General features: G+C 60.6%; 2 protein-coding genes across 2 annotated transcripts; one reads left to right on the forward strand and one right to left on the reverse strand.

The window, feature by feature from the left end:
* Window positions 1-2237: 2237 nt before the first annotated feature.
* On the forward strand, window positions 2238-8468 carry FEV (FEV transcription factor, ETS family member). The gene is made up of 3 exons (XM_068948895.1): window positions 2238-2327; window positions 3398-3472; window positions 6455-8468. The coding sequence occupies exons 1-3, from the start codon at window positions 2276-2278 to the stop codon at window positions 6964-6966; spliced, it is 639 nt and encodes a 212-aa protein (XP_068804996.1). The 5' UTR covers window positions 2238-2275; the 3' UTR covers window positions 6967-8468.
* An 8530-nt stretch (window positions 8469-16998) lies between these two features.
* On the reverse strand, window positions 16999-19126 carry CDK5R2 (cyclin dependent kinase 5 regulatory subunit 2). The gene has a single exon (XM_068949603.1). It carries the CDS (start codon window positions 18998-19000, stop codon window positions 18041-18043), a length of 960 nt encoding a protein of 319 aa, XP_068805704.1. The 5' UTR covers window positions 19001-19126; the 3' UTR covers window positions 16999-18040.
* Window positions 19127-26257: the final 7131 nt, after the last annotated feature.

Raw genomic sequence — 26257 nt, forward strand, 5'->3', positions numbered from 1 at the left:
GTGGCAGAAGAAAAGATTTCCAAGGGCTGTTACATCCAAATGGCCCCTCTGAGCCAGGAAGAGGATTGGTGGGGGGGTCCCACGGTGGGCTCTGCTCTGGTCTCTCCTCCCCTCGGCATCTGCTCGCTGTCCCCAGTGGAGAGGGGCAGTGGGGTCAGTGGGCCTGAGGCCGGGCTCAGCACCTCTGGGAACCACTACCGCTGGGGAGAGATGCTCGCCCTGGGAAGAGCAGGGCTCCCAGCAGCATGATTTCTAAGCCCTTCAGGCACACCCGCCCAGGACTCTCCTGCCAGGAGAAGCCACCAGCCCCATTGCCAACCTGTGGGGCAGAAGAAGCTGGGGCGTCCTGGCCAAGGGACAGGCCGTGGGACGCCCCAGCCCTGCGCGCGGATCGTGCGCACGCGGCACTCGCCATCTCCGGCTCCCCGCAGGGTGCACTGCTCCCTGTGCCCTGCGCGGCAGGGCTGGGGCTTCTTTTTATGCAGGGCACATTTAGGCTGCAGTATAAATAATAACCATGGTTCTGATATGGACATATCCTGGTTTTCGTTGGATTCACATCTCATGATGAACGCTTTAAACACATTCTGCTAAGACCAGAGCTCATCCTTTTACTAGACATCAACGAAACGAAGCAGGACCAGATTGTTAGCTGAAGAGCGGCTTGGCTGGTATTTTTAAGGCATCGAATTCATGTTCTGCTCTGGGCAGGCTGGACTCCAGCACCTTCAGGGCCAGGTCTCTCCTGACCAGGAAACGGCCCTGGCCTCCAGCACCCTCCCCACTCCAGCCTCACCGTCCCACCGACAGGCCAGTTGCCCTCCCAGGCAGGGCAGGAACAGGCTGGAAATCCCTGTGCCTGCTGCTGTCACACTGCCTTGACCACCTTGAGCCATACAGTGCCACGACAGGGTCACATCTTAGCCGTGGGGATAGAGACAGTGCTTGGACCTAGCAGCTGTAGCTATTTACTTGTCCAGAGGGCAGGGGAGCTTGTCGTGCTGGGGCTGGGGCTGTGGGTGGTGGGGGCAGATCTGTGGCCAGCTGTGTCTTTTGGGAGCTGAGTTTGCACGAGACCCTTTCCCCATTAAAAGTCTATTCCCTAATCGCCGTCCTGTCTTCACCCTGTGACTCGCAACATTTGCAGAGTTTTATGGTTACTGACAGATCTCTCTCCCAGTGCCAAACTGGACTGCACATGGCCAACAAGTGCTGACATTTTCAGGAGCCAGTATTGCACCACCCAGGGCTGGAGCAGTCGGGGCGCAGGGCCCATGGCTGGCTGGGACGGGCTGTCAGGATCCAGGTTGGAAGGGGCTGATAGACATGAGGCCACATGGAGTTAGGTAGGTGTGTGGGACCACACAGCTTGTACAGGCCTTAATAAAGTTGGGCCAGAGGTAGGGACAGGGCTAAGGACCCCAGGATGGCCACAGGCATAAACCTACCCAGGGCAGGGACTGTCCAGCTGGGCCACCATGGAGCCAGGGAGGGGACAGGTGTGTCCTAGTGCCCTCAATCCCTGGTGCTGCACTTACCCACCCCAGAGCCCTGGCAGTGCAAAGGGACCCCAGCATGCAGGGTGCAGAGCTGGAGGGACATGGTGGGGACCCAACTTACCCAACCCAGGGCCCTGGGCCTTGCAAAGGGGCCCTAGGACTGAGGTGAGGGAGAGGGCAGGCAGAGATCCTCATGGCCAGCAAGCTAAGTGGGTCGGGGGGACGGAGGCAGGGGGGCAAGGCCGTGTGGTGAGATGCAGAGGGCCCAGGGGACGCTGGCAGTGCGGGGGCTGCCGTGCCCACTGGCCAGCCATGCGAGTCTGGGAGCGGGGAGCTGGTGGCAGTGGGGGGAGGCCAGGCCCAGGCGGTCTCCAGGCACTGTCCGAGTCATGCTCACAGCTGGGATGGCAGCACCGTGTTTGCGAAGAGTTAAGGAGGCGGAAGAGGCAGGAAGCGGCCCGAGCTGCTCTCCATAGAAACCCGCGGCCGTGATTAAAGTCTGATGCGGGCCTGATAGCGGGGGGGGGCAGGGGGGGGCAGGGGGGGCAGCGCCCGCTTTAATTACAGCAGAGGAAATTGCTGGAGCCGGGGCCCCGAGCCCCTGCGAGTTGCCTGGAAACCCCCCCGCCCGCCTCCCCCGTCCCCTGCCCGTCCCCTGCCCGTCCCGCTGCCATTTATTCGCCATCAGCTGCTCCCTGATAAAGTGGAATAATAATAATAATAATAGGGGCAGGAATATTAAAACATGCAGCCCGCGGGCCACCCCCACAGCTGCCATGAGACACGGTGCCGGAGCGGTGCCACTGCTGCTCAACATGTACCTGCCAGGTACGGGCGGACCCCCCCGGCCACTGCCCCGCTGCACCGCGCCGCACCGCGCACTGCACAGCACCCCGGGCCCCAGCCCCCACCCATCCTGCCCCACCGCTGCCCTGGGGCCCTTCCTCTGCTCTGTCTTCCTCCAGCACCCACCCAGCCTTCCCCTGTCCTTCCATCCGTCCTCCTTTCCTGCCTGCTTTCCGTCCTTCCGCACCCCTACACACGCATCCCTTCATCCTTCCTTCCAGCCTTTCTTCCAGCCTTCCACCCGCACACACTCATCCTTCTGTCCTTCCTTCTGCCTACCCTTCCCCTGTCTTTCCATCCAGGCAGCCAGCCTTCTGTCCTTCCAACTCCACCAACCCCTCCTTTCATCCTTCTTTCCACCCCTCATCCACCTACCCTTCTCCATCTTTCCATCTATCCTTCTACTTCTACCCACCCATCCTTCCACCTTTCTTTCCACCCCATTCCCTATTTTTCCCTCCATCTATCCACCTTTCCTTCCTTCAATCCATTCTTCCACCTTTTTATCCCTTACCTGCCCTTCCTTACATTCTTGAACCTCCCACCCATCCTTCCTATTCTTCCTTCCCTCTCTCCATCATTCCACCTCCATCCACCCATTCTCCCTTCTATACTTCCATCTGTCCACCCACCCTTCTTTCCTTCCATCCATCTCTCCAACTATCCTTTCCTTTTTCTATCTGTTCATTCACAACTACCACTTCTTCTACATTCGTCCTTCCTTCTACCCTCCTGTTCTTCCATCCATCCTTCCAGCCCGCCTGTCTCCTCTGCTTCTCCTGCTGCCCTGCAGATCTCTCCCTCTCTCCCTCTCTCCCTCTTGCTCCCCTACCGCAGCCCGCGGGATTTTCTATTCCTATTTAAAAGCTTCCCCGGCTCTGTCGGAAATCGGATTTCCTTTTTCCTGGACGCGTTTCCTGGCTTCGCCGCGGCGGCGGGGCAGGCGAGGGGGAGCGGCTGGGGGCTGCGGGGAGGCTGCCCGCGGGCGGGCGCCGGGGGGTCGCGGTCCCGCCTGGCCCCGGCCCCCCCACCCGCGCCCCTTTTTCCTGCAGATCCAGTCGGGGAAACTTTGTTCAAAGACGGCAAGAGCCAGGCGTGGGGATCCCTCAACCCGGGCGTGCAGAAAGGTAAGAGCACTCCTGCCCCCTCCCCGCAGCCGGCGGCCGGACGGCGCCTTCGGGGCTCCCCAGCCCGGTGCCCCCCGGGGGCGGCTCCGCTTCCCCGGCTCCTGCCGGCCCCCAGGCCCGCCCAGAGCACAGACCCCCGGCGGGACAGCCCGCCGCCGTCGGACACACGCTTCCCTGCCGTGCCGCCGGCCCCGCCGTGCCACGCTGCCTCCCGGGCCCCCGCCGCCCCGCACTCCCCCGGCCGCCCGGTGCCTGCTCCCCCGCCCGGCTCGGCGCTGGGGCCGCCTCGGGCCAAGCCCAGCCGGGAAGGCGGCCGACCCCCCGCGGGGCGGCCGGACGCGGCTTTCGCTCCTCTCTCCCGGGGCGGAGCGCGGCCCCGGCGGGGCGGGCGGATCCGAGGCGGGCGCGGGGTCGCAGCCCGGGTCCCCCCGGAGAGCCCCGGCAGAGCACTGGAGAGCCGCGGCTCGGGGAGCTACAACAGGGAGGGAGCTGCCAGCCAGCCCAGGAGCTGCGGGGGGCAATCCGGGCTGGGTGTCCTGGAGAGAGGAAGGAGGCGAGATGCCCCTCGGGAGGGAGCTGCCGGTGCAAGGATGCAGCTCCGGCAGCAGCACGGGTCGGCTCAGAGATGGCAGATCCACTGGGGGCCAGCAGCCGTCGGTCCAGGGAAAGCCATCCAGGGATCCGGGGGATGCGCTGAGGGCTGGCTGTGGAGCAGCCTGGAGCTCGCTGGGGAGCGCAGCGTGGCTGAACATCAGGCCCAACCTGGGGCCAGCACCGTGGTGCTCGGGCCATGCAGCTTGCCTGTCGGCAAGGAGATGGGGCCAAGGGCTACTCCGAGCAGGAAAAGGGGAGCCCCAGTGTTATGGGCAAAGCTGAGACTGGAAGGGCCCTCGTGCCTCTGCATCAGGGACCCTGCCCTGGCTGTACTCTGTGCACTGCACTGTGTGGGAAGGGGCTTTCCTGATCACTGGAGTTTTCCTTGGGGAGCTGCAGAACGCTGTAGCATAGCACCCTGCAGCAGGCAGGATTGAGCCTCAGCACCCCACCAGGCAGCTGCCCCCCCCAGCCCCTTTGTGCCCTCCTTGCCTGTGGAGGGGGGAACACTTCATACTTGGTGGGGGGATAGCACGCTTCAGCATCCTGCAGAAATCCAGGGTGGAGCCTGCAGGGATGGAAATGGGACAAGGGCTGTGAACACGCCATAAAGATAGGCGATCCCCCCCACCCCAGTCCAAAGATGGGGAGCACTGGTGGCCCCACCCAGACAGTGCAGATAGGGCCAGCAAAGCAGCAGTTGAAAAAGATGGTGGAATAGGACCTGTCTGGATACTGAGCTGGGGACTTCACCTTGCCAGCAGCCTGGCTGTGGCTGGCTTGGAGGTGACAACTCCCCAGCTGCAGTGCAAGGAGAGAGATGGAGAGATGAAAGCAAGGGGCTATGAGTTATGGGCCAGCTGACAACCCGTAGAGCTTTTAAACCTAGCTCAAACCTCTATGCAGGGATGTGGACCACTGATCTGAGTGATTAAAGGGTGCACCATGTCTTGGGTTCTGCTCTGGTCCCTCTTCCTCTATATCCCTAAAGAAACATACTAAAATTGGAGATAGAGCAGAGAAGGGCACTGTGCAGAGCGAAGGTGTGGGGTGATTCACTGATTCTTCCAAGACAAGAATGGGGGGGGCATCAAATGAAAAAGGCAAGTGCAAAACAAGCAGGAGCAGACAGTTCTTCATGCAAAACATAGCTGAGCTGTGGAACTGCTTGCCACAGGCTGTCGTGGATGCTAAATACCTACATGGGACCTCAAGCACCATTAGACAAAACAGTGGCAGGAAAAAGCAGGGAGGAGGATGAAATGCAAAGACAGATCCTCTGTTGCAGGAAGTCCCTGTGCTGCAAAGGCTGGGGCTGGGAGCAGGCGATGGGCAGTGGGTGCAGCATAGTCGCCTGGGAGTGAGTGCGGAGGGGAGTGTTGGGGGTGTCTGGCTCTGCCAGGGTAAGCGTAAGGCTGCTCTGCAGGGTGGGGAGTCACAGACGTGGTCTGTGATGTACTGATCATCACCCTAAAACCCAGGGACCCTTTTCTCCTGTGACTTCTGGCCAGATTCAGTGGAATCTGTCCTTGCACTTCACCATGGGCATATCCAGGTGTGCTAAGCTCCTGTATATGCCCACGTTCAGCCCAGTGCATGGCACCTTGGGCACCTACCATGGCTGCCGTTCGGTCCAATCTGCAGGTAAATTGGCCGTGGATAGCTGAGAGAGTACAATTTTCCCCTGGAAACAGTGAACACTGGTGCCTGATTCAAACCTACAGTAGGTGCTGCCAAGCGCTCAATGCCCTGGTGTCTTTCTCCTTGCACCTGCCCTGAGCCTGCAGGAGTGCCGGTGAGAGCAGCATTGCCCACCACCATCAGCCCACTGTGGAGAGATCCCTGCTGGCCATGGTAGCCCTGGAGATGGGCAGGGGCTCTCTAGGAACACCAAGCCCAGTTTCAAGCAGAGGTGGTGGTGAGGAACGTGGGTGCTGGGGTGGATCCAGGTGCTGCCAAGATACCTCTTTCTTAGGGCTACAGATCAAACAACCAGGCCAGAGCCTCTTATCAAAGTAAGTGAGTAGTATTTGGTTTCACTGCCATGTGAATGAGAGCAGGAGGGATATGTGGAGTCCGGATCAAGTCTGTAGGCAAGGCGCCACAGTGAGCTGCTTTGGCCTCTGGGCTCTACTACCCCTGTCCAAGGGACCCAGCTCTGCCTTTCTCTTCTCCTCTTGCTTGTGGGACAGGATGGGGTAGAGGTGTTGCAAGGGAGACAGCCTCACTAACATCTTCTGTGTCTCTAGAGTGTAAGATGCAAAGAGGGGCATCTGAGAGCTGGGGTTGAGAGAGGGCAACATAGCAGGGGGTGGGAATTTGGGTACCCTGTCCCGCTCCCCGTGCCCTGACAGGGAGTTTTAACCTCTCTGGGGAATGGCCTTGCAGGCAGTGGGCAGATCCAGCTGTGGCAGTTCCTGCTGGAGCTGCTCTCGGACCGGGCCAACCTGAACTGCATTGCGTGGGAAGGCACGAACGGGGAGTTCAAGCTGATCGATCCCGACGAGGTGGCGCGGCGCTGGGGCGAGCGGAAGAGCAAGCCCAATATGAATTACGACAAGCTGAGCCGGGCCCTGCGCTACTACTACGACAAGAACATCATGACCAAGGTCCATGGCAAGCGCTACGCCTACAAGTTCGACTTCCACGGGCTGGCACAGGTGTGCCAGCCGACCGCCCCTGATCACACCCTCTACAAATTCCAGGGCAACTTGGCCCCGCTGCCCTTCTCAGGCATCTCCAAACTCAACCTCATGACCTCAGGGGTCACGCCGGCCGGCTTCTCCTACTGGCCTGGCTCCAGCCCATCCCTCTACCCTGGGCACAGCCTCCAGCCCTCTGCCCCCTTCAGTGCCATGGCAGCCTCCCATCTCAACAACATGAACAACCATTACCATTAGCGGCATAGCTGCACCCGGCGGACCTCCCTGTCCCTGGCAGCGTGGGGCTGTGCCAGGCTGGGGGGCTCACTGGGAAAGGACGGGGTGGGGAGCATGCCCTGCGCTCATCTGCCCCCTCTTTGATTTGGAGCGTGGTGTGGGAGGAGAGGGGTGGTTGCAGGGTAGCTGGGCTTGTTCGCCTATGAAGGTGGTCATAGGGCAGAAGGCATCTAAATTAAAGGTGAGGAGGGATCCATGACCCTAGAAGTGGGCAAGACACCTCAAAATGGGGTGTGACCAGAAGGAAAAAACATGGACCTCCCCCTAGCATGGACCCTGACCCCCGCCCTTTCCTTTTCAACATGCCCCTCACCCCATAAACCCCATTCATGCTTAGCTCTGCCCCCAGCCTGTGCCTGCCTTCCTGTCACCCCATAGAGACCCCAATGGCAGCCTGAGCCCACAGGAGCCAGGAGCTGGAGCGCCACAATAGCTTTGTCTGTGGGTGATAGTCCCAACGGGCAGGGATGGCAGGGAACCCTCCTTGCAGCTCCGTGGTCCCCCACCCATGTCTCCAAGCCCTTCCTTTCCTCCCGTAGATTGCCACCACTCCTACACCTCCTGCCCCATCTCCTCCTCCAGACCACAGAGGCCTCTGGTCTGGAGAGCAGGTCCTCTGCACCAGCTAACTCCTGCCTGGGGCAAGTGTGCTCTAGGGTGGAGGTGCTGGGGCAGGTGTGAGGGCACTGCTGTCTAGGGCAAAGCCTGGCGGGAGCAGAGCCTGGTGACTGCTACTCTGCCCTCTTCCCAGTACTTGAGGCCCATGCTGCAGGGGAAGGACAGTCCTGGACATCTGCACAGGAGCCCCGGCCCTGCTGTTCTGTTCCAGATAAGGTTAATGCTTGTTTTACTGTGGGTTTAGCCTCCTGCATGCAGAGTTTGGTGGGGGATCCTCCAAGGATAGGGAACCCCCCCCCCCCAGGTGCAAGATGGGGGGGAGATGAAGCAGGAAAAAGGTCAAGGTCTGGGAGCCCCAGGCACTGAGGGGCAGGCCTGGTTCTCTCGCCCTGGGTCCACAGAGGTGCCCCCATCCTCCAGTGCAGGACTTTGGCCCAGTGGCCAGAACTGGCCCACTGGCACAAGAGCTGGGCATGCCGGGCTCTGCACAGGCTGGGAGGAGCAATTTAATCTTCAATAAAATGGAGAGGTGCTGTGACCTAAGTCTACTTGTGTCCATGGCGGGTGGAGAGAGGAGGTGAAACAACCCAGCAACCTCCTGCTACCCTGAGCCAGAGCACCTGCAGGCCTGGGATGGGGAGGATACTGCTCCCCTGCCTTGTTCTGCACACCGCCTTTTCTGCAGGAATCACATTTCACACCCTCCAAGAGACAGGGCAGAGCTGGAAACCTCTGGGGTGCCTGGGAAACAGCCCCCACCCATCCAGGGCAGCTATGCACCCTGTCTCCCAACTGGCAAGGGGCTAGGGCAGCTGGAGGAAAAGAGGATACACAGCTGGACTGACAGGACGTCCACCACCTGGCCAGAATCCGGGGGAATTTGGGATCAGCCCTACAAGCAGGTGCCAGATCTCTTGTGACCCACACAGACCTGCAGCTAGCTTGGGGCAATGCACTAGGACCACCATGTCCTGATCTGGCAGCAGCTGGCCTCCTGGGCCGCTCTGTGCTGGGAGCAGGGACGCCTGGCCCATCAGCACCTCTGCCCTGGTCACAGCAGGCAGGCATGGAGCCATGGGGTGAGCAAGGGTGCTTGCAGCAGCCAGGCTCAGATGAGACATTCATCACTCTTCCAGCTCTAGGAGCATGCCTAGCTAGTGCCAGCAGTCCCCGGTGTGGTCTCAGGGCAGGCCACAAGGTGTCCTCCGGCTCCAGGCATGGCCACCAAGCCTGAGGGTGTGCAGGGGGGCAGCCCAGCTTGCAGCTGACTGGGCAGGCAGGGTCTGGGGGAGACAGCCAGGCTCTGCCTGGCAGTGGGGTAAAAGCAAAACCTGCAGGGCCACTGAGGTCTCCTGCTGCCCACGCCAGAGGGGACGGGCCGGTCTGGGGGCCAGGGAGTCCTCCAGCCCTTCTCAGGGCTGTACTGGGGCTCACATTAGTTCCTTTGAGGCTGCACATTGGTGCAAGGCCAGAGTGCATCTCTGTGCACAGAGTGCAGCCTGGATCCCCTGGCACCTCAGGGCTGGTGGTGCGACAGTGCAGCTGCATGCACACAGCGGCACCCCCCACCCCCCCACTCCCGAGCAGGTTGCAGTGCCCAGGCCTCTGGGCACAGGCGCTGTAAGGGGAGTGTGTTGGGATGTCCTGTGCCTGCCCTGTCCCTGAGGCAGTGCTCCCCATCCCACCTCCATCTTGGGCCTGGGTGCCAGGGCTGGGAGCTAGACCTAGGTCAGGGATCAGATAGGGTGTGTAGGGGGACGTCATGCAATTATGCAGACTTTGGAGGGGGTGGGCAGCCCCTAGCCCCTCTCCTTGCCCCCCCAGATCAGAGCAGCTGTGGGACCTGGGGGTGGTAGCTGCATGGTGCCCCCTCTACATCCCTCCGTGCTCTGGTCGCTTTCACGGCACTGGTGGCATCTGCTTGGTCATGTCCTTGCTGCCCTAATCAGCTTAAGGGAGGGGGAGCTGATGTCAATGCCTTTTCCGGGGAGGGCTCAGGCTGCAGGGCAGGGGGGGTACTGGGGCTGATCCTGCCAGAGCATTGGGAGGGGGAGGCTGAGGCTGTGGGGTAGGAAGATCTCTCTTCCTCTAGGGGCCCTGCAGCTTGCACAACCTGACCCCCATGGACCGCAGGAGGGGAAGGAGGAGAGGAGCACTGGTCACCCCTGTGCCAGAAGCAGCCACCACTCAGGCTGGAGACCCCCCCCCCACCCCATGCCTGGCCTTGCAATGGCAAAGTGTGCGGGGGGGGGGGGCACTGGACACAGCAGGATCGGGGCCCCACAAAGCAAGGGACTGTATCCCTGCTGGGGAAGCCTGCTTCAGGGCTTAAGTAAGGGCAGGATGCAGATTAAGAGATATGGGTCACCGGTAGGGCTCCCCCCCTCCCCCCCGGCCCCAGCTCCTGCTCCTCCAATCCTTTTGCCAGAGCCTGCATTGGGAAATCCCAGGTGAACCTGGCTCCCGCTCATCCCCCAGCCCTGTAAGCCCAGATCCTTGCTGGCTTAGAGACCCAGACATGCTGGGAGGCAATTACTTTCTCAGGAGAGGGAGGACGGCCCCGCGCACCCCATTCCCTGTGGCAGGAAGCAACAGGCTGCAGCTCAGAGCTGGCTTAGCTCTGACATCTCCTGGCCCAATCCCCCTGTGCTGTCCCCAGAGTGGCACCCCAAATCAGGGAGCCAGCCCTGTGCTCTTCCCTGGCCTGGGGGACCTCAGGCGGGGGACACCCATGCAGGACCGCGGCAATGTTCTCACCTGCCCGAGGATGCAGCTGGTGTCACCATGGCAACCCGGGATACTCACATCCCCAGGGGGAGCAGCCCCCTGGCAGCACTGGGAGTGGGGGCAGAGCATCATCCCCCAGCACAGCCCCCCCTTAACCTGCAGCCCCACGCCGACCCAGCCCCCCAGCAGCGCCGTTCTCTTCAGTCACCAAAACCGCCAGCTCCAAGCAGACTGCAGCAAAATCCTGCCAATGGGCGAGCGGGGCCGCCGAGCCCGGCGCTGCTCCGGGTGCGCGGGGGAGCACAGTCCCGGCAGCTCACCAGGGCCGCCTGGCCCGGGGGCTAGCAGGGGGTGGGCAGGGAGGGCAGCTAGTGGAAGGGGAGGGCAGCCCGGAGGGGCTGCAGGGGTACACGCATGGTCTTGGCAGCTGGGGGGGCAGTGCCCAGCCCAGGCAGTGGGGTGTGAAGCTGGACCGCTGATGTGGGAGCACACCCCAAAGGGCTGGCAGTGGGTGCCAGGGCCCAGAGCACTTGCACGCTCCAGACCTTGCTGCTGCCTGGGCAGCCCTGCTCTGCTTTGCACCTATGCACTGCAGAGGGAGGAACTGGCACAGCCCAGACCGACCCCCAAGGCTGAGGGCACAGCCATATCGGGAGACCCAATAAAGCTGCTGTGCCCTCCCCAAGCCTCCTCTACTCTTCCAGCAGCATGAAAGGCTACCCTGACCCCCCACAGGCTCCTCTCCTGGGGGCTGTACGTGTCCCTGTCTACCCCTGTCTCTGCAGAGAGGACAGGGATAGCAGGTCTCAAGGAGACAGTGGGGTCCTGTACTGGCACCAGTCAGATGTACCCAACCTGAGCCCTGCCTGAGCATGACCAGCAACCTCCCAGCACCTCTGGTCCTCCCCTGCTGTGAGGACTGCGTGCGGCTGGTGGATCTGGGGTGAAAAGGAGACCCTGTGAAGCTGCCTCCTGACAGCTGGGGAGAACGTGCTCCTCTGGAGCAAGCCGTGAGGTGGGGAGGACCTCATGGTCCTGGGGGGGGCTGTAATGGCCTGCAGTGCCCTGCTCTGCAGTGCCAGGAGGGGGACAGGAGCTGGGAGCCGTCGGGTGTCCTGCAAAGGGTGAGACGGGGCAGGGGAAGGCAGTCTTAGAAAGCCTCAGCCTGTGCTGAGCTGGGAACAGCCAGGAAGGAGAACATGTGGCTGGGAAGCTTTTTGTGCTGCCTTGTGATTAAAGGCAGAAGGGTTTTTTCCTACTAAAAAAACAAACAAACAGACAAAAACAAACAAACAGAACAGTTCTGTCTGGCTTCTCTTTCCCTTTGTTTAGCTGGCAAGAGGGTCAGGATTGAGCCCAGCCGTTGCTTCAGCCTCCTGACAAGACGGCAGAGGGATCTTCCAGCTCCCTTAGAGGCTCCCAGCCATGTAGTAAGGGATCTGAGAGGGGGTGGAGTACTCTCCCTCTTATTTTTGCAGAGCCACGTTGCCACTTGCCTGATTTCTCCTGCTAGAAAGAGCCTTTGCAGCACAGTCAGGTCATGCCTACCCTGAGAGACCACCCCTTCTGCCCCTCCAGCTCTCCCAGCTCCCATTTATTTTCTCCTCTCTGCATCCGTCCCTACGTCCCTAGGCTGGTTCCTCTACTCGCACCCCCACCCCCAAGCTGCTGACTCACATCCTCTCTCCAGAAACCACCTTTCCTTGGCCTGGCTCCCTGCAAAGTGCTTCGTGACTTAGTGTGGCTCAGTGGGGACCTTCAGGTGCAGGCAGCTGGGCTCTGAACCCCAGTGTGGAGTTCCTCCAGGGAACCAACTGCGACACTCCCGAAAGATGTTTCTTTTCCCCTTGCAAAAGTGCTGAGGCTTGGGGCACACCAGAGTCTCCCTGGAGATCTGCCACCTATCTGGACTGCCAGGACTGAGGGGACATGGCAGCTCCAGTGCCAGCAAGCCCTGACCTGTTGCCCTCCTCCAAAGGGGGTAGCAGCTGAGGTCTGCACTCAGTGCTGCAGGGGCTGGGCCCCTGCGCTCCTCCCCAAAGCAGCAGCTTGCTCGGGTTGCTGTCCCACTCACCCTCATCACTCCCTTCCAGTGGGCTTGATCCCCGAAGCAGGGGCACCAGTGTCTGTCTCACAGCCCTCGCACCCCTTTTCTCCCCATGGCAGCAGTCCCAGCCAGGAAGTGGGGGGGGGGGGGGGAGATCAGCTTTCCTCCTCAGTGCCCAGTGCATCCAGAACAGCTTGACTTTCCTTTTCCCACTGATCCTGTCAGCCTGGGGGAAGCTCAGCTCCAGAAGGGCAGGCAGAACAGGGCCGCAAGCCCCCAAGGAAGAGAAGGAGCTATTCAAGTCCATCTCCAAGAGCAAGGGAAGCCGAAGACAGCTGCTGAGCCAGAAGGTGGAGGGGCTTTCCTCAGCCAGCTGGCAACCGGTGCCCCCCACCTCCAGCCCCTTGCAGCCTGGGCTCCGGCTGTCTCACTCTCCCTGCCACGGCTGTACTGCCAGGGTAACTGCCAGGAACGTCTCTTCCTCCAGGTCCTGGATGCGTGTAGGAGATTTGTGTGCTTCTGATTTCTTCTCTGCTCACTGCCATCCCCAGACACAGAGATGTGCTGGATGGAGCCCTAAACCATGCCCTTGCTGCCACCTGCTGTCACCACCCCCCAGCCTGGGCACAAGTACAGAGCCTGGGAGAGGTACCTATACTCTGGGGAGGAGCTCTGGTGTTGCAAGGCCTTGCATGGCACCTGTGCACAGAGACGGGCTCTAGATCTAGGGCTGTGGCCTGGGCCCTTCCTATCTAGAGCCTCTCCCCTGCTGCCAAAGCCTCCTTGTGTGCCCCAGTAGACTGTTGGCAGAGCCTGGCAAAGCCTTGCCTCCATGCATCTCCCATGCAAGTGTCCAGGAGGCAGGGGGATGGAGACCAGCCCAGACTCAGTGTCCAGGCAAGGGCTGTCGGGGGAGGCTGTATCTTAGTGCTGCTCCTGCCCTGCTGCAGCACGGAGACCTTGGGCCACGCTCTGCTGAGGGCATGGTCTGGGCAGCAGGGAGGACTGGATTAATGCGCTAATGCCAGATTAAACACTAATACAGAGCTTCTGATGAGGGAGCAGCACCCAGTTCAGCCTCAGCCTGGTCCGGGGGGGCTCTCCCTGAGGCAGGGTCCCACCGACTTCCCTGGGCTGCAGCTGCCAGGCTGTCCTGCAAGGAGCTCTGGCCTTAGGGGTCACACAGGCCCACGAGGCAGGCAGCACTGGGAGCACAGCATGCGGTAGCTCCCGTGCTCAGCCCTCAGTTGGCAATGAGCTGGAGATAACACTCTGCTCTGCCAGCCCAGGCCCTCTCCTCTGCTAGACAGAAGTGCCTAATCACCACAGCAGGGCTCCAGGGCCTCCGGTTCCCCTTCTCCGTCTACCCCAGTTTCTCTGTCTCAGCGCTGATCCCAGGGAGCAGGGGGAAACCTGTGCTCTTCAGTCCCATGCCCAACATCCAGGCAATGCCACAGGCCATGTTTTGACTAAGGCTGGGACAAAATTGGCTGCTGTCCCACCTTCTTCTTTCCCTTGCCTAACATAGGGCTGTCCTGGGGCATGTGCGTCATAGCTTAAAGCCTCCTGCCTCTTTGCAGGTTACCTCCCTGGCCTGGATGTGGCCCTCATCAGCTGAGACACAGTGGCAGCTCTCCTGCTTCTCCCCGGGTATGAATTCCTCATCAGCCTGTTGGCCTAGGGCCCCTCATGCACTCGGTGCCATTTGCTCATGTCTCCCTCGGTCACTTTGTCTGTGTCTCCCCCTCAGACAACCCACCTGCAGCTGTGACTGACACACCATGGAGCAGAGAGGGGACTAGAAACCTGATCCAGCAAATTGCCCCCAATTCACTAGAGCAGCAGCAGCCAGAAGCTATGATAGAGCCAGCATCCAGGCAGCTCATGCAGAGGCAGAAAAAGAGATGTCCTGCTTCCATCTGTCTTGAGGGATGTTGTCCATCACCCCTGCAGCTGAATCGAGGCAAAGGGCCTGTGTGCAGAGCTGGGCTGAGACAGGTCTTTATCCAGCCATACGTACATCCGCGTGGGCACTGGGCCCGTATAATCTGGAGCTGTTTTCTTCCCTTAGTGTAGTTCCGAGTCACTCTGGCGGATGCTGCCAACTCTTAATAGCAAGAGCACAGGTTTCCTGCTGTTTTTCCAGCAGGAGGAGGCACGGCTTGCCAGGCCAGCCTGGTGCAGCCGCCTGTCACTCCTCCATGCCCCACTACCATGGCCTGCGTGTACAGCACATGGAGCGACGGCCATTTGCATTGCCAGCAGAGTAGCGGGGCTGAGGGGATCTCACAGGTACCAGGGGCTGAGCCCACTATAAATGGCACAGCTTGTGCCCACCTGCCCCGGTATAACATGAAGTGTAGTGGACAGGGCTTCCACCATGAGGCATCGTGGGGGGAGATGTTGATGCAAGAGGAATCTCAGACTAGGAAAGAGCTGGGAACGTTCACTAAGGCCCTGCGGTGATGGACTTGGCTTTGCTGCACAAACATGATGACCCTCAAACATGATGTAACTTCAGCATCCCCAGAAGGCCACATGCTCCTGGGCCCTGCAGCTGAGAGGAAAGGGCTTCCCAGTTTCAGCCCCTCACTGCTCCTCAGGGAATGATCAGTGGCTGCAAAGGTCACAGGTTTGGGGACAGGCTCTGTCCATTCCCCCACTGCTGCCCTGTAGCTGGCTGCTGGGGCTGCCAAGGCTGAGCTGTGGGATAAGCCCAGCCCCCAGTAGCATCATGCACTGGAGATGAGGTCTAGCAGGTTAAAGCACATAGCTTTTCAGAGGGGAAAATGCCAAACTCACAAGCCTATCTGAGGACTCCCATCCTCAGACATCTATCTGTGTCCTGTCTCCCTGCTGCCCTTTACCTTCATGGGAGGAGGCACCCAGGCAAGGTAGGGTCAGGGCTCCCCACCAGCTCATCCTAGCAACTGTACAAGTTCCTCTGGGGGAGGGGAAAATCAGACATCTCTGTCCTCAGTAAGGCTCCAGCTGAGCCAGCAATGCATATTTAAATGCATGGGAGCATCTGAGCTTGTCTCTCATTCCTTGACATTTCCAGAGACTCTAAGCTGTCTTCAACTACCAGTCTGCAATTAGCTCTTCCTAAATCCCACAGTGAGGCCTAGCACTCTTAATCAATGAAACACAAGGGAGGAGGGAAAGGACACAGCCTTTGCAGCTGGGAACATTTTAAAAGGCAGGGCCTTAGGGCTGGAAGGATCCTGAGAGTGTCTCTCAGGGGCTCTTTAGGGTGGAAATACTCCAGGAATTATGGCAGGTTGTTCAGCTCTGGAAAAAGAGACTCTAAAGGCAGAAAAGCCCCATTCTGAGGGGTAGTGGTCACTGGGGCCTGCAAATGCCTCTGAATCAGGATGGGGACAGCTGGCACCAATAGAGGGGTGTTACCCTGCAGTGCTGCAGACTGGAATCCTCTCTTGTGAGGTTGTGGCATGCTGCTTCATCTCACCGTACCTCAGCCTCTCTGTCTGCAAAACAACAGTAGTGAAGAGCTGAGGATCCCCTCTGCAGTACCACAGTGGCTTTAAGGGTCCAATTACACCTCTGTTTAAGCCAAGGTAAGTCAGAACTGCTATATGCTGCCTTCCCTTACAAGGATCCATCCAAATGTGGGGGGGAATCAGTAGGTTTTGGGCCACCCAGTTTCCAGACCAGCTTATCACAAGGTCATACAAATGTCAAGGAAGGAACAGGAGCACACATTAGGGACGGAGAGGATAGGAGTATCACAGGCCTCTGGGTTTATGCACTGGTTTTAGACACAGAAGAGCCTTACACAGCACCCTGCCAGGTCAGACCCTGTTACAGGGACATCTGTGCTGTCTTCCTGGCTGTACAGCTTTGCCTGAATGAGCCAGATTGGGCCTAATTAGCAGCTCTGCTGATGCACACAAAGGTAGAGAATCCAGCTTACCCTTCATGACCTGCAGAGCCAGCACAGCTCTTCCTGGATGAAAGGAGACTGTGTGTCTGGTTTGGAGGGTCTGGGGAGCACTGAACACACACTCCAACAGGAGAGCATGTGTTGTAAATCCTGCTAAAGAAACCCTACGAAACTCAGTAGCCAGAAGCATAGCAACCAGCTATGAGAAAGGCAAAGCCTTCCTTTTCTCCACCCCACTCCCTGGGGTGTCCTGAAGCACAGGGCTGGTAACTGGGCTAGTAACACACCTTCCACAGCCTGCTGCTGCTGAGGAAGACAGCCAGGCCCTGCAGAGTAGAAACAAGGAGGAAGGAGGTACAGGATGGGGTGGCTTTAGGCAGGGGACCAAAGCTAACATGGGCAGTGGGATCCCAGTGCAGATCAGTGTGGTAGATAGCCAGCAGGCTGTTCTAGCTGTAATGGAGGAGGCAAGGGGAGCTCACAAGGCAACCAAGAGGCATCCAAGTGGATTGGGACTGGCCTTGTGCACAATAAATGGGAGCAAAGCTCTGACCTCCAATTCATGCTCGGGGGCTGATTCTCAGAGAGGGTTTTCCTCACATGTCTCTTGGGAGAGGAGGGGGGCATGACTCAGACTCCCCCCCACCAATTCCCCCTCACACCCCACAGCCCAGCAAGTCCAGGGAGCCACCACCAGGCCCATCCAGGCCGCCTCTTTATTCTCCAGTGAAGTAAAGCAAGAGGAGAGGAAACTCCTCCCATCCCAGCAGCCCCCTGCCTCCCAGCCCCTCGGGCCTCCCCCGCCACGGACACCTTTCCCCATACCGAGGCAGAGGCGGTGGGGCCGTGCGCCGGCCTTTGGAGGGGGGGGACATCAGCGGCACCCAGGACAGCCCCACGGCTCCCTCACCGGCGAGGGGGGCAGCACTCGGAGGGGGGCGAGAAGGCATTGGGTGGACCCCCCCCCACCTCCCCCCGGCAGCAGCGAACAAAGGGGCGAGCGTGAGCCAGGCCGGGCAGCTGCTCCGGTGGGACCCCCGGGGTGAAGGACGGCGTCGCCCACCCCGGGGGAGCCCCGTTGCCCCGCCGGCGGCGGCTGCAGAGGCAGCGCCCGTGGCAGACGGGGCCCGGCGGGGCGGCCCCGGCCCCCGGCCCGCCTTTGTCTACCGGCGCGGCGGCTCCAGCACCGCGGACAGCTCCGCCGGGCGCGGCGCGGGGAGGGGAGGGGAGGGGGCCGCGCCCGCCCCGGCGGGGGCACGTTCGCATGCAGGGGCTGCCCCCCGCCCCGGGGAGCACCTAGGAGCCCCCTCCCGCCTCATCCCTTCCCCCAGCGCAGCCAGGCCCTCTGCCTGCCCCAAAATCCCAGCTGCATTTCCTTTTCCCCCCGACCCCCCCTAGTTTTTCTACAGAAAACATACGCAAAGAGCCTCCGCTCCCCGCCAGCCTCCCCCCCTCCCCATTGCGCAGACGGGAGGAGAAACCCCCCCTCCACACACACTCCACTCCGGTCTTTTCCGCCGTCTCGGTGTCCCGGAGCGCAGCGCCCTGCTGGGGTTGGGGGCAGGGCAGCGGCCGGATCCGGAGCAGGGAGGGTCCAGGCAGCGCCTCCGTGGAGCTGGCGGCCGGGGAGGGGGGAGGCGCGGAGGCTGGGGAGGGGGGAAGGATCCAGCAGTCCTCCGCCTCCCCCGCCCCGCAGTGCGCGGCCCTTTCTGCCCCCGGCGCCGGGGGCCCGGTACCTCCTAGCGGTCCAGGCTGATCGTCCAGTGCTTGGCCCCGTCTCCACCCTCGCCCTCGCTCTTGAGGTCCTGGAAGAGTTGCGTGAAGTAGTGCGGGTCCGCGTTGATTCGCAGCATCTTGGCGCTGAGGCGATGGATGATGCCCAGGCAGCGCTCCCAGAAGCGCCCCTTGTCGCCCTCCACCAGGAAGGGCTTCAGCGGATAGGAGATCTCGTTGCCCATGTAGGAGTAGGCGAGATAGAGGCAGGTGAGGAAGGCGGCCTGCAGCTCGGCCTGGCTCCCGATGTCTTCGCCCCGCAGCGCCTCCCGGCACAGCAGGTACACGAACACCAGGTTGGCCGGGGTGATGAAGCCCTGGTCCTGCCAGCCCTGGAGCAGCAGCGAGCGGTCCACGCTGCGGAACCAGGAGATGAGCTCGCCGGGGCTCAGCTCCTTCAGCCGGTAGCAGCGGCGGCACACGAAGTCCCCCAAGCAGCGCAGCAGCTCGCCGGTGGACGCCTGCACCACCACGCGGCGCGGCGAGCCCGGGGCGCGGCTGCCAGGCGGCGGCGGCGGCGGCGGCTTGCCCCCACCGGAGCCCGGGTGCAGCTCCTGCGGCGCCGAGGGCACCGTGGGCACCGGCACGGCCAGCGGGCCCTGCTTGGCGCCGTCGGGCGGCCCCCCCAGCGACTTGCGCAAGTTCTCGCGGTTGCGCTGCACCACCAGCGCGTCGGGCTGGCCCGGGGCCCCCCCCGGGGCCCCGCCACCGGGCTTCGGCGTCACCTTCTTGGTGCTCTTCTTCTTCTTCGCCGAGGCAGCCACCAGCCGCTTCCAGGTGAGCGCCGAGATGAGCACCCCGGGGCGCTTCAGCCGGCTCTCGCCCTTCCCCGGCACCCTTCCCGGTGCCTTTTCGGCCAGGAGCCCCCCGCCGCCGCCGCCCTTGCCCGAGGAGGCGGCGGGGGACAGGGAGAGCACCGTGCCCATGCTAAGGCCGAGCGGGACGGACGGGCGTGCAGCGCCGCGGGGGCCGGGGCGCCGGCACCGCCCATAGGAGGCCGCGGGGCTGGGGGGAAGGCGGCCCGCACCGGGGCCGCGGTGCCCGAGGATGCTCCGCCGCGCCCGCTCTGGGCTCCGCGCCCGCCGCTGCAGCCAGCCGCGGCCCCGCCGCTCCCCGCCCCCCCGCCGCCAGCCAATCGGCGCCCGACGGGCGCCCGGTGCGGCCCGCCCCTCGCCGGTGGGGGGGGGGGGGGGGCCGGCCCGGCTCCGCCGCCGCCGAGTGACCTTCCCTCGCCGCCGCCGCCGCGCAGCCCCCGGAGCTCGGGGCCGGGCGGCTGCCGGGGCTGGGGGGAGGTGGGGCCGGGGCAGCGTCGCAACTCCCAGACCCTCAGCCCCGTTGGTAGGGAAACGGGGAGGCAGCGGTGCCTGGCGAGGGGACCCAGAGCAGCTGTGAGCACAGGAGCAGTCCTGGGGGGTCGGGAGCTTGGCTGGGCCTTGCGGGGGGGGGGGGGCTGTGCATTGCATCAGCCACAGGGTGAAGGATGAATCCTCCCAGCCCCTCAGAGCACCCCAAAGCAGTGCCTGGCACCTTGTGGAGGCAGCCAAGGCCACAGGAGTGGGACAGAGCCCTGGGCGACCCCCAAGGATAGGATGAGGATGAAAGTTATAAGAATTGGGTGGGTGTTCATCACGGGGGAGGCAGCTGAAGAGCGTGTGGGACTGAGGAAAGGCTGGTTGTTGACTCCATAATCCCCAGAAAGGGGCTGGCTTGGTGGGAAGCCCTCAGCTCTCCTGATAATGAGATGGTCCCTGGGAATGGCTCTGCAGGGAACCCACCACCCCCAGTCCAGGTGATGCCTGGCTCCCCATGGCCTGCTCCAAGCTGGAGAGAACAACCCCAGCACATGCCGTGCAAATGTAGTGTTGTTTCCCCCTCCCACCCTTCTTGTTCCTGCTCTGTGTTTTCAGCCATGGAAAGGAGATTTACAACCACGCTGACAATTACCAGCATTAGGAAAAAGACAGGGACCTTGGAAAAAGGGAAAGGGGCCTCCTCTGGGTCCCTGACACAACCCCAGCCAGTCCCCTTGCCCAAGGCTCCCAGAGCACTCAGGGGTGGTTGGAAGAGATGCTGCACTTCTGCCTCATTGCAAAATGGTATGCAATAAAGCAGCCATGTGCACAGACGCTGCTTCTGCATCTCCAGATCTGAGCATGTCATTGATAAAATCTGCACCCTCTGTCTTCTGTCTCCTCTGCCCCTTGCTCCCCACCACACTTGATATTTCTGATGAGCTGGAGGACTGATCCTGCAGCTCTGATTTCTACGGCTGATGCCAGGCATCCATTAGAAACAAAACGCCCCAATTGCCTGGACTGCTCCCGCATGTAAAGTAACTGAGAGTCAGGGAGAGGCATCTGGGAAATGTTTCAGGGAGAACGTACCAATGATGCATTTCTATACAGCATTTTATGTGTGAAATTAACACGTCAGTGCCAGGATGTAGCTGATGCTGGATGGATCTGGGCTAACAGGCAGTAATGAGTTATCAGCCAGGAGGAGCTAAACCAGCCCCCCCACTTCCTCCTGCACTGCTGATGCTGAAGGTGTCTGAAATGGAAGCGCAGGCTCAGAGCTGGGCTGCATACTTCCAGCCTGGCCTCCCAGTGCCTGGAGCTGAAGTGTCAAACCTAGGGGTAGGACAGAGGCCGTGCCCTCTTTGCCCCAGCAAGGAAGAGGGGCAAAGTCCCATTCCCACATTTCCTCTGCTGTGGCCAGCCAAGTGCTGCTGTTTTCTTGCAGAAGGCCTCAGCGGCCTCTGCACAGAACATGCACGCGTGCACACACAAACACACGCACACAGGTGGTCAAAATCAAAGCAGATCTGGGCCAGCATCACCTATCCAAGGACTGGGCTGAAATACCCAGGAGGATTTGGGGTCAGAGGAGGAATTCAGGATAAAGGGCCTAAAAATACAGAGAGAAAAACTCAGGACGAGGTTTTGGACTCAGAGCTGGCTTCAGCCTAGCCGAGAAGAAGATGGAGGAGCCCCAGTCCTAGGAAAAGGATGGGAAGAAGCCTGCTCTCTTCACATGTTTGAGGAAGGACTGGTTTTCTGATGCACAAACATGGTTTCCGTAAAAACCCACAGCTGAATATTGCAGGTGAGGAATAGGAGACCTTCTTCCTGCATATTGCTTGCTCCTGCTGTAACAAAATTGCTCTCAAATTGCTTCATCTGAAAGAGATGAAACCACCCCCGCCCTGTGTGAGCTCTTCCAAATTGGCTTCCCTGAACTCATTAAGAAGGGCTATTTGTATTCGGCAGAGATGAGCTGGGTTTTGCAGCCATTTACACAGAGGACCAGGCCGGAAAGCTCCCCTGCCTCCCCCAGCTGGGCTTGTGGTTACCAGCACTGAACAGTTCAGTGTGTGTGAACCTCCTACTGCTCCCAGGAGGGGAGATTTGGCTGGGGGGTCTGTTTAAAAATCCAGCCTAGAGCCATTCAGAGATGCAGCCCAAGGCCCCAGCTGTGAGCAGCATGAGAGCTCCAGGGCCAAGTGCTCCCTTCTCACCTGTAGCTGTCTCTCCCTAGGGGATCATATCCCGGCGAAGCAGCTCTGGGATGTAGGTGGTCAGTGGCTATGTAGCCCTTCCCCAAGCGTGAGCTGCTGCCTCAGAGGTAGCTGATGAAGGCTTCCTGCAAAGCCTCTGGTACCAGGAGGTTATACACATCCTATGAGAAGAGGGGTATTTCTTGTCAGGTAAAGAAGCAGCTTTGCAGCTTACCTGACTGCCAGCTGCTCCTCCACATGAAAAGGGGGGGGGGGGAAATCTTCTCCCCCTCTTCAGTTTTACTCTTCAGGCCCCAGCCCTGAGGCTGACAGGCAATGATACAGCACAAGCTGTATCCTTGGGGCCATCTCTGCTTGGCTCTTCCCTTTGGCCTTGGTTTAACTCTTCAGTTCCCAGCAGCTTTGAGCAGCATGGGAAGGCTGAGAAGAGGAGGAAAAGGCAGCATTTCCCTGCTCCATGGAATTGGGATTCTCAGCCCAGGCAGCTGGAACAATATGCCCAAGAGCGCAAGGGAGAAAGGGAGCAGAGCTCCAGCCATGGTCAGTCTCAAAGCTGTTGTCAGGCTCCTGCCCTTGGACAAATCTTCAGCCATTCATGGTTTGGCTTTGCTGGGATACTGCTGGCATACTCAGGAGCCCTGCTCTTAAGGGTTGCTGCAGCCAGGACAACACACACATCAGCTACCTGCTAGCACTAGCACCAGGATGGTTTGCTGGTCCAGTCCCCTAATTGGGGCTGTGTAAAAGGCTATTGAATCCAAGGTGTTCCACATGGGGAGCTGGAGCACTCTGATACTCGGCACAGCAGGCTGGAAAGTCATGAGTGGGTTCCTGTGGTTGAGACAAGAAGGGAGAGAGAGCAACACTGTGGGGGGTGGGGTGTGAATGGGGGTAAAACCAGCCTGGATCACCAAAAGACTCTGAAAGAGCTAGTTCCTACCTGCAGGAACTGCGCAGTTATCTGCAGGTGCTGGCCAGACAGTCTCCAACCCTGCTCTGTGCAATAAGACTACAGGCAGCAGCAAAGTGAGAGCACAGCTCAGTTTCAGGCCAGCATGATCCCAGTTTGCTTCCAGGAAACTCCTTCAGACCAAGTTGCCCTCCCTGTTAGGGCCTGGGTACCTGGATGCAGCATGAATTTCCCCTTGGGTGAAGCAGCAGGTGGGTCAGGCCCTGAGCCAAGACTCAGAGACCCACGGCAGAGATGTGCAGCTCTGCCTTTCAATGTGCAGGTGGGCACATGGGGTAAGGTCAGGCCTGTGCCACCCCTCACACCCTCTCCGAGCTATCTTTGCATGATTCTGCCATGCTCGGGCTGCAGCTCAAAGATGCACAAGCCTAGGGATGAGCAGCTCCTCAGGGCATGGGAAGGGGCTCCCTGTTCTGATCTCAGCTCCCCTTGAGGCTGCAGAGCTATTGGCCATGGGACCTGTAAGGGGTCCTGGCTGGAGGCAGCTGGCATGTCTCCCTGCCTGCTCCAGAATGAGGAATAAGCATGTGTTTGCAGGCTGGCACTAGTCTGTTATGGCTCTCTTGCTGTGCCTTGGCCTGCCTGCACTGGCCAAGGTCGCCAGGGGAAAGGACTGCATCTCCCCAGCAGTGGCTGAGCAGTCAGCCCCTGGGCTGTGCTGCTTCACTCACAGAAATGGAGCTCACAGTCTCAGCCTACCTCTGAGGAGCTGTCGATGAGCAGTACTGAAGCTCCAGTGCCCAGAGCACGTCCACCTCACATGCAGTGGGCAGGACAGCCTGTGGCAGAGCTGCTGGACCTCAGGCTGAGCTGGGAGCCTTGGAAGTCCTGGAGGCCTGGCTAGCAGGTGCTCTGCAGAGCTCAGGGAAGAGAAATGGGCTTGCACCTCAGAGTAACCTGATGGCCACTGACCCCAGCCCAAGAACCCCTCTCTTCTCTTTAACCATCAAGTAGCAGCAAGTGGGCCCCCTCTAACCCCCCTTTTATCAGGATGGTTCTCAAGGGAGAGGGGCTACAGCTGTGGCTGATCTGGTTTTACCCTGTGATACTACCTTAGTGAGTCTCAGAGTAGGGGGGTGGGGGGGGGGGTTGCATGTCCAGAGGAGCTTGCCCAGTCCCTGCTCCAAGGTTAGTCCTGGGTTCATGCAGTGGAGCAGAGCACAGCACAGCACAGCAGCCTGGCTGTAGCCCCTGGAGAGAAGCTATTTCTGTCCTGCCATTTGCCAAACAGCAGCACTAGGAACGGCTCTGAGGGCCAGAGATGCACAGCTCCTCTGGGTGGAAACCACGCAAGATAGAGCTGGCCCCTGAATCGGCAAGAAAACACATCACAGCTCCTTGAACCCTGGGCAAAGAGAGCCCTGGCCCTTGCACAGCGCAAGACAGTGCTGGACAACCCCTGGGGTTGTGGTGGGGAGGTCAGTACCCCTTGCTGGCATGGGGGAAGCCTGGGGACTGCTGCTAGGGCCATGCTCACAGCCCGCATCCCTCCCAGGACTGCTACTGCCAAGGTGCTCGGGGGAAGGAGAAGGTCTCACCTCTGAGTGGGACAATCCAACATAACTGGGAAGGCTTGAGCACAGCCATGGGCTGTTCGGATGCCTGTCAGCACATCCTTATGATCTTGTGATAGTGGTGAAATCCACACAGCTACAGCTCAGTAGGGGTTAATGAAGGGTCTAATGATGTCCCCTGCAGGCAATTAGAAGAAAGAAAGGCTCCAGTTAGACAGCCTCCATGAAACCAGCATCCTCTAAGCTGGTTATGCTGCAGCCTGGGACGTAGCCCTCGGATCTGTGTCAGGTGGCAGCCATGATGGAGGGAAGATATAGCAAGTGGTTCCTGGGCTGGAGACCCCTGAGGGAGTGAAGCTGGGTCCTGTGAGCTCCTGTGCTTGTTGGCCAGACAGGGGTGGCAGGGGCTGTGCTGGAGCAGCAGGGAACCTGGGCTCAGCCTGGCCCCCAGGAGGCCTAGGGAAGACTCAGATCCCTTCCATCCCTACCAGGCCCTGGGAAGGAACCATTACCCAAGTGGTAATGGAGACTTTATACAGGGAGGAGGTGTCTGTGGGTGCCCAGCTCCTTTCTCGGGGACTCTGCTCTTACTCCTGCCCCAGGCCTTGATGCTCAGCGCCGCTATTTATCTGGGTGATGGGTGCGGTGCAGGAGGAGCCAAGGAGGGGGTGGCTTGCTGAGGACGGGGGAGGAGGAGGAGGGTTCCTGCGCCTCCGTGGTGCCAGATTGCCCCGGCAGCTCTGCTGTGATGCTGCAGAGAGCCCAGAGGCAGGGGCCTCGGTGCAAAGCGGGGCCCCGGGCCAGGCGCTTGGAGCCGCCCGCGGGGCCGGGGCTACCGGGGGCGCCCAAGGCCGGGGCTGTGCTGCCCTCTCGCGGCTGCCGAGCCGTGCGGGTCCCCGGCCACCCGCCTCCATGGCTGGGCCAAGCTGGGGTCTGCCGGGCTCCGCACGCGGGTGAGTTCGCGAGGAGAGGTGGCACTGCAATGTCCCTCTTGGGGACCGGCCTCCCCTCTCGCTGCCTGCAGCAGGGCTTCGGGTCTGCAGTGCTGCTGCACCCTTGCGAGTGACTCCCTGCACCCTGCCTGCCTCTCTGCAGCACAGCTGCCCTCCCAGCAGGAAGTAGCCCCAGGGCTGGGGACCGCTGGGCTCCTTTCTGGTGGGGGGGGGTCACACATGCCTGGCTACCATCAGGAGAGAGAAGGGGCTGCGGGAGCTAGGGGATGTGGGGCATCGCAGTCATCAAAGGGGCAAGATGGCCTCAAGGGGCCCTGGCTATACTGCTCTCGAAAGAAGGCAGAACATGAGGGCCCTGCACTGCTGTGGCTCCCCCTCCCTGTCTTCAGGTGGTTTGGGGCTGAGGCTGGGCACGTGCTGGCCACAGGGGCTCTGTGCCCTGTACCCTGCCCATCCACGCAGCTCTGCTACGGTGTCCTCGGGGAGGGGGACAGTTCTGCAGTGGATACTCTTTGCTCCCCCTTCAAGGAGACTCTCTGGCTGTCAGGGGCACAGCTGGAGGAAGGTGCCACATGTCTGAGGGAAAGTGTCCTGCTGTCTTGGTGGTGGCAGTTTGCAAAGACCCAGCAGCACCTGATCTGCAGCCTGTGCAGAAGTGGGGGGTGTCTCTGGGCCTTCCCGTGCAGGGAAAGGGCTGTGGGTGAAGGGCCTGAGGTCTTCTTGCTGAGCTGTGGTGGGATGAGAGGGATGCCACGAGGTGCTGCGTGTGAGCTTGGTGAAGAGGACAGAGGGGAGAGCAGGACAAGAAATGTCTGTGCAAGCATTCCTGCGTGGCAGAGAGCAGGGACTTGTCCAGGATCAGGTAGGGGACTGGGGTCTGAGCCTGGGTACTTGGTTAAATTTGTTCCCACCCCTCTCTCCATCCTGGCCAGCAGAAGCCGAGCAGTCCAGCCCCTGAGAACTGCTCCCATCTGGAGCTTTTATCCCATTGATCTTGAGGCATGGTGACAGCTTCATTTGACCTCCTCAGTTTAGGGGGAGCATTGCAAAGCCCGGTCGCAGGTGCGTGGCTGGCTCTGCTGTGCACTGCGCAGGCTGTGTGTGCACAGATGTGCATTTGTGCGTGTGCGCACAGTAGCTTTTGCATGTGCATCTGCAGGCTGGCGCTGCACCAGCGTCCCTAAGGCTTTAGTAGTGCAGAATCCCAGAGCGAGGCTGCTGTCCTCTGG

Source organism: Struthio camelus, chromosome 6 (assembly GCF_040807025.1).
Source record: "Struthio camelus isolate bStrCam1 chromosome 6, bStrCam1.hap1, whole genome shotgun sequence".
Taxonomy (NCBI): Eukaryota; Metazoa; Chordata; class Aves; order Struthioniformes; family Struthionidae; genus Struthio; species Struthio camelus.